Genomic DNA, 14047 nt, shown 5'->3' with positions numbered 1-14047 from the left:
TTATAGTTTATCTTGGTTTAGATAATAGATTCATGGTCTACTGTCCAAATCAAGTTTATCTAAATTTGACCTTCCCCTTTTACTAATTTTTGGAAAATATATTAAATTAGAAAACTGCAGTTGGATGGTAGAAGTATTATGTTTTTTATAAAGTACTCACTCATTTCCACTTGAAATCTTTTCTATATACCACATTATTATCTTAAATTATTAGTAATTATCATAAAAAAAACTTCCCAAATTTTCCAAATATTTTGTAAAAATTTTATTGGTAATACATTCTTATTTTTTTTCAGATCCACGAATATATTCAAGACTTAATTGACAAGTATCCAGAATGTTTGTCTTTAATACCTTTCGGCAAGTCTTTTGAAGGTAGACTTCTTCAAATACTTCGAGTAAGCTATATTTTTCAAAACTTTTTTAAAGATTATTTGTCAAAATCTTTATTTAAAAGTAATTTTGCATACCTGTCTTTAATGGAAAGCTATTGAGTGAAATTTTATGCAATGTCCACAACATGCTGTACAGATTTAGATTAGTCAGATTTAGATTTAACAGATTTAGCATTAAATCATGTCTATATTTGTAAATAAAGATGAAAATTCATTTATATTTCTTATACAAATCTACAGTTTTTGCCCGATTTTGATGAATTTGGGTACGTGTTTTTCAAGACAAGATGAATATTATATTAAATTTTCAGAGCTCAAAAACTATTAAAATATAAATTAATTAAAAATTAAACAGTTTTTTTTGTAGTTTTACAGCAAAAATCCTTTATAAAAAGTCTTTTCATAAAAAAAAAAGATTTTTGCACTATTTTAAATTGGCTGTTTTAATGATATCAATTCCATTTCTGTACATTGTTTGCTCAAATTTTAATAATTTTTTAAAAAATTTAATTTGATACATAATCTGTAACAATGCTTTTATAATTTTTATGAAATACAAACTAATTCTATCAATCCCATCGTCTGCTTTCCTCAATATTAAAATTAGAGAAACAATTATTTGTGATATAAGCATCGAAATAGCATTTTTACTTCATCTTTTATTTGATAATATATGCACTTTTTAATTTCCATTCACAGTAATTTACTGATATTGGTTCTATTTAATTGATATATTTCGTATTCATTAAATAATAAGTTTTAAATTAATACATTAAATAACAAGTTTTAAATAACATTAAATAACAAGCCCTTACATAACAAATTTTAAATTAATACATTCCATATGAACAAAATGCATATTTACATATGCATTCCATATATCAATATATAGCCATAAAACACAAACTGAAACCTATATATCAATATTCCGCCCTTACATAATGTTACGGATTCCTCGATTCCACTACTATTAAGTCGTTAAAATCACCGGGTTCGCTTGTAGTGGGTGTATGGTGTGAAAACAATTAGCAGGCTTCATTAGAAAACAACAAAAACGTTTATTAGACACGAAGGCACTAATACAAAGACGTCAAATACACAGCCGGGACGAATACGGGACAGAACACAGTAGCACACTACCGCAAACAGTAGCCCACAAGTTGTAATTTACAACAGCACACAAAGTGGTCAGACAGAATTTAGCAGAAGGACGGATTTCACATAGCTTCACTCCATCCTCTGCTCTCCTCCTCCAAACATCTGCAATTCTCCACTGTCTCCTCGCTTTAGCTGTATCCAACTGCCGACTTACGACTATACTACTGACTACTCTACACGCGACACAATGCTGCTTCTACAATAAACGCCAGTACTTATTACATAGCTCAGTTCAGCAATCGTTTGAGCTCCATACAACACAGGTCTATTCCGCCGTTGCTTCGTTATCCTCTTGAAGACTCGTTTCACGCCTCCGACTGACTACAATTCATTACAGCTTGAGATTGCCGGCCTTTTATAGTTCCCTGGAGGCAGGCTGAGAAGATTCTGAACCAATCAGGCGTATCTTAATTCCTATTGGATGAATCGTCAAAATTCTAGAAGTTTGCAGTAATATCTATTTTGCTGCCAAATGGTCGCTAAGCTCTGAGATCACTGATGCGGCACCCGATCAGCACCCACAGGGCTGATCGCAAAACGGTCTTTCCAGTGATTCAACTAACCGTGCTGGGAAGAAACTTTACAGGCTTGTAACAATATTATAATATAGTAAGTAGTTATGGCGAACAAATTCATCGACAAAGGCGGCTAGTTTGCATATAAATATTAATGTACTTCCCCTGGAATATCTTTATTATGTTTCTAATTCAAATTAAGGCATTTTTTCTCTTTTATTTTAGATATCTTCAAATCCGTTTGAAACGAAACCTGTTATATGGATTCAAGGAGGAGCTCACGCAAGGGAGCAGATTGGCCCTGCAACAGTGGTCTATATTGCAACTAAAGTAAGTCGATTTTAGCCGTTTAATTTTACTTTAGTTTCTCCGAAGGAAGCTCTGAACCAAATCGGTTAGAATAGTTATAATATCAGGTGCTTCAACAAATGTATTGACAGGTTAAAAAATTGGGGTGTTTCGAATAGCATTTGATCTCGCATTCCTAGTAAAATCCAAATTAGTTACTTTCTCGAATTCATGCAAGGAAATATGTTGACTTTTATTGACCAAATGACCAAAGCGACCTTGTTAACTGAAGTATTACCTACAGCGAAACCCTACATTAACTCATGAGTTCAAAGGTAGAGGGAAAGGTTATGGTTAAACGAAAGGTACTTTATGGAAAAGTTAGTCTGCATGTATGTTTGGCATTCAGGGAAACAGAAAAACCTCCAGGTGCAGGTTCAACAACAACGAGCAGCTTGTTATTAAAGCGATAGAAGGTTTATTAGCTAAATCATATTTTATAATCTATTACATACTCATTCAGCAATGTTAGAAATCGTCAAATCAAATATTTATTACAAAATACAAAATTCAATGGAAATTATGAAAGGAACTGAATCGGTTTGCATCCATTTATTACTTTATAGGAAAAAAAGTGCGGCATTTTTTACAAGAATGTTTACTTGATTATAGTAGCAGTAACATATTATCCTCTACCACTAGACGAACACATTTTAATACAGAATTGAGGAACTGCTAAATATTGTTACGGATTTCACTACTACTATTAAGTCCATAAATTCACATGGTTCGCCTGTAGTGGGTGTATGGTGTGAACACTATCATCACGTCTCAGTAGAAAAACAACAGCGACGTTTATTAACACGAAGACGCTAACACAAGGGCGACGAATACACAGACGACAAATATGTACAGCCGATACGAACACATAGCAGCACACTACAACATCAGTAGTCCACAAGTAGTATTCGACCACAGCACACAAAGCGGCCAGACAGGACAGGATTCAGCAGGAGAAGGGATCTTTGGAGCTTCGCTCTACGGTCTCTCTAAACGGCTAAACTTCTCCACTGTCTCCTCGCTTTAGCTGTAACCAACTGCCGACTCACTACTACACGACTGACTACTCCATACACGACACGAAGCTATTTCTACAATAACTACTAGGACTCGGCACACAGCTCAGTTCAGCAATAGCTTGGACTCTACACAAAGCTGGCATTCCGCCGTTGATTCGTTATCCTCTCGAAGACTCGATACTTGACTAAGACTCCAACTGCGATTCCTTCTCCAATTCCGACTCCCGTCTCTCGTTACGATTCCAGTTGATGGTTGACTTCGATTCATTGCAGCTTGAGACTGCTGGCCTTTTATAGTTCCCGGGAGGCGGAACTAGAAGGTTCTGGCATGTCTCAGTTCCTATTGGATGAATCGTTAAAATTCTCGAAGTTTCCAGCATTACCTATTTTGTCGCCAAATGGTCGTCAAGCTTTAGGATCACTGACGCCTAGCACCCGATTAGCACACAACAGAGCTCACCGTAAAACGGTCTTTTTTACGATGACACTATTCGTACTGGGAAGTAACTTTACAGCTTGTAACAATATTTCTTTTTTAACGTCTTCGCTTGCAACGACTTGTTTGATATATGCATTGAATTGCTGAAATTTTAGTATTTAAATCATCAATTAAGTTAAACCTTTTTGTAATTAAAAATCAGTTGTAATTAAGTTAAAACTTGCGGAAGTCGTCTCGCAAAACTTTCTAGCATATTCTCTAATAAAGCTGATATCCCAGCCAATGCCTTGTATGCCACTGGGTAGAATAGTTATGAAATAGTAACTTTTGGTGGGAATTTAGCCTTTTTACTGAATTTATCGTATTCTTGATGAGTTTTTTTTGGTGATTAATCCTTGGCATGTCGATGACAATACCCGAAGATCGAATTTATGCTGTAGACACGTTTTTCTCAACCGATTGAAACAAAGATGCGATACAAAACTTCAATTTTAATCACATAATTCAATACCAAATTTTATATATTTATGTCATTTCGTTTTTGAATTATTACTTTTACATGTTACTGAAAATGCAGACATATAGACAATCAATTCATTGTTGGATTTGGCTCAAAATTTTACAATTGTCTACACAATAGATATCAAGTATGTGCACCGAATCTTATCTATCTAGCTCTCCTCGTTTCGTAGTTAACGTGTTAACTTGTATTAGAATTGCCGATCAGGCAAGACCTCTTCTGAGCGGAATTTGCTCAAAATTTGCTCAAATTTGGTGTAAGGAATGTATGCCAAATTTCATCCGTATAGCTCAAGGCGTTTTTGAGTTTTGTTACAGACAGACGAACATTTTCTAAAAATGTGTTTGTTGAACTTGTGGTGAAATATATAAGCCAGTTAACAGCTACGCTACACGAGCAATTGCTTTTGTATTGTGGTCATGTTACTGGGCTGCGAACCCCAAGGTCCCAGGTTCTATACCCGCTCATCACAAATTCGCCACAAACTCGAGGAGGACACTGAGCCATTATTTTGAAAAGAATGAGTCAGTTCCTTTGGTATTTAGTCTTATTCAGTTACCATTCGTAATAATTAAAGCAGTATCACAGAGTTTTTAAAATATTTGTAGGCTGTCCAAAACTCATTATGAGTAATAACAGTATTAACTCGATAACTCTCTTTAATATTGATAATTTCTCTCCCCCCCCCGTCCTCAGTAATCGTTTGAAATATTTTCTAGAAAAAAAAATCACAAAGTTTGTTAAAATTTTTCTGGATCCTAATTTAAGGCATTTTTCTTGATAGCTTGCTTGTCTATGTGATAAAGAGAGCGAAGAAATTTATGAATTGTTGAACTCTTTTGATTGGTACGTTCTGCCCATTCTAAATCCTGACGGCTACGAGTATGCTCAGAGTACAGTAAGTACTTTATATATATTTTCAGAACAATATATAAAACTCGAAGATCTATTGATTAGCAGGGAAAAGTCATGTTAAATAAAACGAGATCCATTCATTCGATTTATTAAGGAGCTGAAAATTTATGTTTCGAATATGAAATTGAAAAAGTTCGTGATTAAGTCGAAATTTATTTCCTATTTACAGTGGTATTAAATAAACCATAAAAGATTGCAAATTCCTTGCCCGCTTATTTTCATCTTATGGTTTTCTGCTTTAATCCTTTAAAGGGCCATTTTTTTCTAGTCATATTATGTTAAAATATTTTTAGGCTTGAAATTAGAATAAGAAAAGGGATTCCTTTAGCTTATTAAATAAATTTAATTTAATTAATTAATTTGGTTAATTAATAATTAAGTAACAAATCAATACACGTCATTTTGCGTGAGATAAAGAACTGAAGCATCTAAGTTTCTGCCTTTTTAAAAAAATTTATCCGAACTTATACCAATCTACAAAATTTCATACAAAGATTGATAAATTTGATGGGAAGCATTCTCCCCACAGCCCTAGAAAGGGTTAAAATGGCGAACTTCAGACTAGGTTGACTAATCAGCAGCATAGGACCACTGGATTGAAGGCCTATTTGACGATTTGTGGACAGTGTCTCGGAGTTCTTGAACTCAACAATCTTATCCTCCGGGCGTAATAAGTGAAGAGAGTAAGGCATAGTAATGAGATTATTTAGTAACTAGTTGTGCTCAGATAATAAAGGTATAACTTAAAAAATTAACTTATAAATAATATATCGTGAAAAATGAAAAAGATTTTACATGAATGTTTTGGACTGAAGGTTAGCTGACGGTGGCAAATTAAAATTTTTAGTATATTTAAATAAATCCTTTTATTATATTTAAATAATTTTTTAAACTATATTTAGTATAAATTTCATAGTAAAATCACTGAAGGAAAAGAATTGTTATATTGCTGTTTTGTCGAGATGTAAACAGGCGCCATTTTATTGTCGCTTCTCTCTAGTACAAATTATACCGCCGTGTAAAATAAATTGAAGTTAATTCCAAACGTTTCTTCTTTCAAGCCATACATCTGCAAAGTCAATTCATTTATATATACATATTATAATTCATTGTTACAAAAAAAAATATAAAATAAATCAACATGTTTATTAATATCAAAATGAAATGAAATATGAAACAATTAACTGTTTATTAAGAGCTCATCATTCGCTTAGAATAGAGCAGCAAAAAGCATAAATCTGCCTCTGTTGCTTTATCTTGACTCAAATTGTTATTATTTTACCAAAACATATTCCAGAAACTTGATAGCTTTCTCGACTGTCTCTTCCCGTTTTGTCTTTAATTTCAAATTTCTTACAAATACTATGAAGAGTTCCGAATCTTTAGTCAAAACCAATCTTAACATTATAATGCATTAGGTTTGTTTGGGCAATCTTAATAATAAAAAAAAAACTTTTAATTATATAAGTCGAAATTCGCATTCAAAAAATATATTTGATATTTCTTATGTACATAAACATAGCAACTACAACTATGTAAAATACTGTTGCGAGATAAAATTAAAAGGTTTTTTAGTAATTTCCTAAAAAAATAGAGAAAGTAATATGCAGTAGTAAAATTAGCATCAACCAAAAATTAATTTCTTCTTTAATTTTAAAATAATTGAAAAAACGTTTTTGTACAATGTGTTAGAGAGTTATTAAGGGTAAACTTTAAAATTTCAAATAATTTTAAAGTCTATTTAAGATTTTGATAAGAATTTTCTTAATGAGCTGTTGCCACCTAATAGGTATTAACGTGCCTAATTTTTTAGTTTTAAATTTAATGGTCTGCCTTCATTCTGAAAGCTGCTTTACATACGCTTATCTTACGATACGTTTGTCGTATCACAAATGCTTACTTTTCGGTTGTTATACATTTCTATAAGCATTATCACCTTAAAAATAAACATTTCTTTGCTTCAAAGTTTAATTTCATAAATTAATGCGTTCCAGGATCGCTTGTGGAGGAAGACACGTTCTCGTCATACGAATGCTCAGAACTGTATCGGAGTTGATGCAAACAGAAATTGGGATATAAAATGGAGCGGTAAGAAAATTGCAAACTTGCATCTTGCTTTTATGAAATCTGTACATATTGTGCACTAAGAAATAAGTATACCGTGCCTTGTACCATGTGTTTGGCTGTGCGGGATCTCTCTTTCTATAATCTCTGGTACCAGTAGCGTAGCAATAGTAAGTAGCGCCAGAGGTATACTGATATTTTTCGCCCCTAGTTGCCATCAACTTCTTAGCATGTGTAAATGGCTCATGTTATTAACCTTTCTTTCATTAATTATATTGCTAATCTGTCCGTCGGTGTACGATGAAAAGTTCTTCAGCTCAGTAACAAACAAAGGCGTTTTATTCCACAGGAATACATAGTAACAAAACACAGCGAAAGCATACACAAGAATAGCATTTGAAGTAAACAGAAGCATACAATCTGCACATCTTTATTAAACAAAAACAGTTCCACAAATCACACAAAAAGAAATAGCAGAAGATTGGCACTCCAAAGACAAATTCACTTGAGCTCAACTCAATTACTTCTATTTACTAGTGACTATCCGTCATCCTTTCTATAAGAGCTGTGGTAGGGCATCGAATGTGTTTAGAACAAACTCTGTGATTAGAATCCTAATAGACCAATCACCATGATTCTCGAATATTTGGGATCCTCCATTTTTGTCACCAAAGTCCTGGATGATCGGTTCGAAGTCAGCAGCCATGATTGCAACAGTAAAACTTTTTTACCAAAACTTATTGCGCATGGGAAAAATATTAAAAATTCGTAATAATATTTAAATTTGAAAGTGCCATAAACGCATTAATGTTTTGTATTGAAAGCGCCTTCTTAAACTTGCGCCTGGACTACTGTGCCCACAATTCTTAACCCCGCCATTGTTTTGTGCCAGGAAGTCTTATTGATCACTCATTTGGAACACTACAGAAATAATTGTTACCTTTGGCGTAATCTAACTACTAATCATTTCATATCTACAGTGCTTTCCACTTTTATCAATACTTCACATCGTGTTCAGGTGAACTATCAATTCTTAACGCAATTATAAAAATTTTCTTAAGTGAAAGAACAGAAGAGAGAAAAAGCATGAACAACATTTAAACAAAATACACTAACTTCTGGTTCGAGAAATCGCAGCATAAAAAATATAGGCATGATTTTAATTTTACTTTTTAATATTTGCTCCTAATTATATAATAATGATAAATGTGCATACAAAATATGTATTTAATATCATTGCAAAGGGCGTTAGTATAAACTCAATAATTAAAATAATAAAAAATATTATTGTAAAATACATTTAAAAATATTTTGAAAAAATTATTAAACCAGGGGAAGAATAGAACGGAAAAAAATTGGTACTATAAAAATTTTAAATTTTTGAATTTTAACTAACTTTAAATTAAATTTTATGAAATAAAATGTTCAAAAGTTACCTAACAGTTGAATCGAAGTGATTGATGAAAACTGCTGAAATTCCAATCAATTTTTAATTAAAAAATAAAATATATTCTTCTAATCAGAACTCCTCTTTTTCTTAAAATACATTAGCGTATTCTTTTAAGCAGAACTCTCTTTCAAAAAATACTTTAGTATCAAATCCTATTTGAATTTCTCTTTTCATGATTTCTTAAAAGTCGTTCAATGCTGCATTAATGTTATAAATTTAACATTAAACATTTTAAACTGGTCTCTAATTAAAAAAAAAATTTTCGTTTTCAGTTCACAGATTCCATTTATCTTATAACTTCAGAATCAATGTTTTCAAGTTTTTTTCTTATAACTGAAAATCTCATGATAATTAGATAATCTGCATCATATATCTCAAATAATTCATGGTGTAAAATGAGATAATTTACAGTTCCGACACTTGGTAATCTTTGCAGGTTATGATTGTACTTATGAACAACGAGTAGACTTACTTAACAAATTATACTGAAAAAGAAAAAAATAGTGAAAACTCCTAAGCAATTTTGAAGTTTGCAAATAAAGAAATATAAGAATATAAAAGTAAAGAATAAAATTACTTTTTTCTCTAAAAAAGCAATTTTATAGCCACATTTAAAAATAATCGGAATGAAGTAACAGATTTCTATTAAATACTGACGAATGTTCTTTGAAATTTATTTAAATATTTGTATAAAAAGGCAACTCATAACAAGATAAAGATTAGTGATATAAAGTTTAGAATGTCCAAAGTACAGTGATCTATTCTATTTATTAATTGCTAATGTAGCAGTAATTTTAAAAGTATATACATTTTTGAGATACCCTTTAGAAATTATGTTATTACTTCATTTTTTGTTCCTGACAAAGAACTAAAAAAATCGTCTGCCCAACTTCTAATATTTAACTGTAGCTTTGTGTTCGTCCAGAATTCTTGTTTACGTCTGCATTCCTGTTCGTGATACTTTTTTATGTTCGTGTATATATGTTACAGAATGTGAAAATAAATTATTGTGTTATGCATAAAATGAGCTTAATATTATCAAACAGCTTAAATATAACGGCATTTAAGAATAATAAATTTTATCACATACAATTTTAGGAATGACATCAGTATAAATCTTTGCATATAATATATGAATAGTTCGTACTATTATTGATGCTACCCAAAACGCTAATTCGATAAAAAGTTTTAAGAGTGTATCATTAAAAAAGTTTGCATTGTTGAGATTAAAAGATTTCTGAATAATCTACTTATATAAAGCTCAGTGTGTGTGTGTGTGTGTGTGTGTGTGTGTGTGTGTGTGTGTGTGTGTGTGTGTGTGTGTGTGTGTGTGTGTGTGTGTGTGTGTGTGTGTGTGTGTGTGTGTGTGTGTGTGTGTGTGTGTGTGTGTGTGTGTGTGTGTGTGTGTGTGTGTGTGTGTGTGTGTGTGTGTGTGTGTGTGTGTGTGTGTGTGTGTGTGTGTGTGTGTGTGTGTGTGTGTGTGTGTGTGTGTGTGTGTGTGTGTGTGTGTGTGTGTGTGTGTGTGTGTGTGTGTGTGTGTGTGTGTGTGTGTGTGTGTGTGTGTGTGTGTGTGTGTGTGTGTGTGTGTGTGTGTGTGTGTGTGTGTGTGTGTGTGTGTGTGTGTGTGTGTGTGTGTGTGTGTGTGTGTGTGTGTGTGTGTGTGTGTGTGTGTGTGTGTGTGTGTGTGTGTGTGTGTGTGTGTGTGTGTGTGTGTGTGTGTGTGTGTGTGTGTGTGTGTGTGTGTGTGTGTGTGTGTGTGTGTGTGTGTGTGTGTGTGTGTGTGTGTGTGTGTGTGTGTGTGTGTGTGTGTGTGTGTGTGTGTGTGTGTGTGTGTGTGTGTGTGTGTGTGTGTGTGTGTGTGTGTGTGTTGCCGCTCTACGGGCCAGATTGTTCGACCTACAGCTACCAAATTTGACACATGAATACCTTGGAGGTCGGGAATGTGCACCTGGGGTCCCTTTTTTCACTTTTTAACTAGCATTTTAATTATTAATTAAAAACTAACTTTCTCGCCAAAAAAATCTTTTTATTTCCCCACCGCCAAATGAGTAAGGCTTCAGTTTTTTTCCCCATGCTAACGATATTTTCGACCGATTATTTCAAATGATTCTGTTTATTTTCTTAGTGTTTGGTGCATTTAAAATTATTGTTAATGAATCGATCTTTCAGATTCATTCTGAAGTACTTTTGAATTAAAATAAAACAGAATAAAGGTAATTAAAAATTTCTAATCTAGGTAGCGTTGCCTCAACTGGCGTAGAAAATTCAAGCATTCGCTATCATAATTGGCATTGAAAATTCGAGCATGCGCATTGTGTTCTGAATGTTGACAATTCTATTTTCAACGGATATGGACTTGGTTTTAAAGGCTTAACTTGTTTCCGACCGATTATTTCAAACGACTCTGTTTATTTTCTTAGAGTTTGATGCATTTAAAACTAAACATTGTTAATTAATTGATCTGTTCATGATGAATGTGAGAAAATTTTGCAGAAAATTTCTTGAGATATTACATAAATTAAGAAAGATATTCTTTAGTGTCCATAAGATTTAAATACTCAGCGACTCTGTTTTCAGTACTCATATCAAAATAAAACGCTTCGTCTCAGTAAAAAATGTTCTTATATTAATTGCAATTTACCAATTTCCACTTTAATTTAAAGCATAAATTCTACGGGAGCTAACAGAAAATTAGAGAGATACATATTACGTTATGGTCTTTATAATATTATGAATGAATTATATGACTATCAAAATTTGAAGCTTTAAAATATTTTTATGATGAAGCTATTAAAATAGGAGTTACATAAAATATTTAATTAAAATTTTAGCAAGCATTAAGATTGGCGAACCGGCTGGTCGCCAAAGGCGGCTAGTCTATAAATAAATAAAAGAAAGAAATATATTTGATTTAAAAGTGTAGAATTTAGAAAATCGGGCACAAAGTTAGGAAGTATTAAAATCGAAAAAAAAGTCAACTTATATTTCTTTGATTTTTATTTTCCTGGTTAAGTCAATTTTCACAGAATCCAGAAACACATTTTTTTTAAATCTGCAATTAAATGATATAAAAAGAAATTAATAAATAATATTTTATTACTCTCATTAACAGGACTTAACTAAAATAAACTATTTCTAAGATCAATATTTGAGCCGTTTATTTTGAAGGTGGGGCAAGTCCATTTTTGAAAAAAATGGAGATAATGGCAGTTATAGATAAAACTTGTTATGATCTTTTTATGAGTAAAAAAATCATAGTAAAAAAATATTTAGACTCTAGTATTTTGCAGATGGAGCAGTAATAAACAGTATTGAAAACTTAACAGTATTAAAAATCTGTTTATTTTGAAAGTAGTGTAAGTCCATCTTAAATTGAAATTATATTTGACCAAATATATTACCGCAAAATTTAGCTCCGGTTGCTCTATGGTGAAGCAAATGTGGCCGTTTGGCATCACGTCTGAAATCTAGGGTGTTTTTATTTATCTATTTTTGATATTGAAAATCGATGGTTGTACAGTATTTTATAAATAATAAAAAGTATATCTTAATTTTGCAGGTCGATAATAATGTTTAGTTCCATCACCGATTATTCAGTCCAGTGACAAAGAAATAAATATCATTGATCACAAATTTTTATTGTCAGGACATTCATTTCTACCGAACGATCGTGATATTGGAGTAGAACTATCCAGTAACTATTCAATCCAGAAAACAGTTCCTTGCATATTCCCCAGGATTACTATAAAGTAATACAAAATTGTCGAAAACATAATGATTTTTCAGTACATGAAATGAAACATGGAAATTTATTTTCAACCCAACCTTTGGAAAAAGTGGTTTTAAAAAGAAAGAAAAATACCGATGGAGAAACCGTGAATTGATTAACTATATGCTGGATCAGATTTACAAGGGATGCACCATACAAAATGTTCAATGAAACTTCGATAGAACGAGATCTTCAATTTAAAATTATCGATTTGTCAACACAAAACTGAAGGTAAATAATTCCAAGTAATTTCAGAAATATAAAATTATCTTTTATGTAAGAAAAAAAAGGAGATTAATTACATCTGGAAAATACAAGGATATGATGGATTTATTACCATATATACCTCCCGTTTATCATAAATTTTTAAATCTTGAATAAAATTCAAATTGATTATACCTACGTATACACTTAAATATATGATTTCATTAAAATTCTTAATAACACTGAATTGATTGTTGTTATGTTATATTTTCTACTAGAATATTCTTGGTTTTGTTTCACTTTTTATCAAATGACTAAATATTTATAAAAATTTGAATAGTATTTTGTTTTTACTATTAAAAAATGGCTGATGCAACTGAAATATTTCCCAATTAAATGTACGTTTACAATAATTTGTTAATTTTGAAAGTGAAGCAAGTTCATTTAGTTATAATGGAACTCTTATTTTTTTTGTCAGCACTGTAAACACTATTGGATTATAAACCTACATTATCTGGTACCACAAAATACAAAAAAAAAATCTATTAATACTTACCAATATTTTTAAATTTATTGAAACGCAAACCTTTAAGTATCTCACAAAAACAAAAAATGAACTTGCCCCATTTTCAAAATAAACGGCTCATTTTAAGGAAGAAAAAGATAGATATTCGATTTTGCATTTATTCTTTATACGAGCATCAAAATAAAATCCAGAAATGACAAAAAAAAATTACTCAAATTTTATTTAAAATGACGAATAAAACGACAAAATCCAAACAAGGAAAGTGTTTCGAAAGGATTTATTTTTATGAGTATAATACGAGACGGCATATTATTATTATCTGTCGGTTGACAGATAAGTTGACCTTCAATAAAATTCCGCAGTTGGCTTTTAATAAATTTACTTCCTCATAGGCGAGAAAAAGTGATAGAGTAGTTATCTCATATTTACATTTAATAGTAGTAGTTATCTTATTTAAATTTGCACTGATGTAATATTTTATAAACTTAACCTCTACATTGTATGGTGTTTTTTTTTCCACTAGTTGTGCAAATTTTTTTCATAGTGCGAAATTAATAATTATAAAAAAAACGATTAAAATTTAATTTTGAATTTTAATTTCATTTAAAATTACATTAATTGATTAAATAAAACTTCTTGGGGAAAAAAGCTTGCTTCTTTACTTTAAAAATTTTACAAGTAAATAAATGTATTGATCCATTATACATTCATTTAAAATCAATTGA

At 31.4% G+C, this 14047-nt stretch overlaps 1 protein-coding gene across 1 annotated transcript in view; it reads left to right on the top strand.

Moving 5' to 3' along the window:
- LOC129971836 (uncharacterized) overlaps positions 1–14047 on the top strand; it is an 82452-nt gene that overhangs the window by 56654 nt on the left and 11751 nt on the right. Inside the window, exons 16-19 of the mRNA XM_056085811.1 lie at positions 297–398; positions 2294–2398; positions 5179–5292; positions 7304–7397. Of these exons, the coding sequence (XP_055941786.1) occupies positions 297–398; positions 2294–2398; positions 5179–5292; positions 7304–7397 (415 nt within the window). The remainder of the gene's footprint in view (positions 1–296; positions 399–2293; positions 2399–5178; positions 5293–7303; positions 7398–14047) is intronic.

This window comes from Argiope bruennichi, chromosome 6 (assembly GCF_947563725.1).
Source record: "Argiope bruennichi chromosome 6, qqArgBrue1.1, whole genome shotgun sequence".
Classification (NCBI taxonomy): domain Eukaryota; kingdom Metazoa; phylum Arthropoda; class Arachnida; order Araneae; family Araneidae; genus Argiope; species Argiope bruennichi.
Note: the sequence above shows the minus strand (reverse complement) of the source record. Positions and strands in the feature narration are given on the sequence as shown.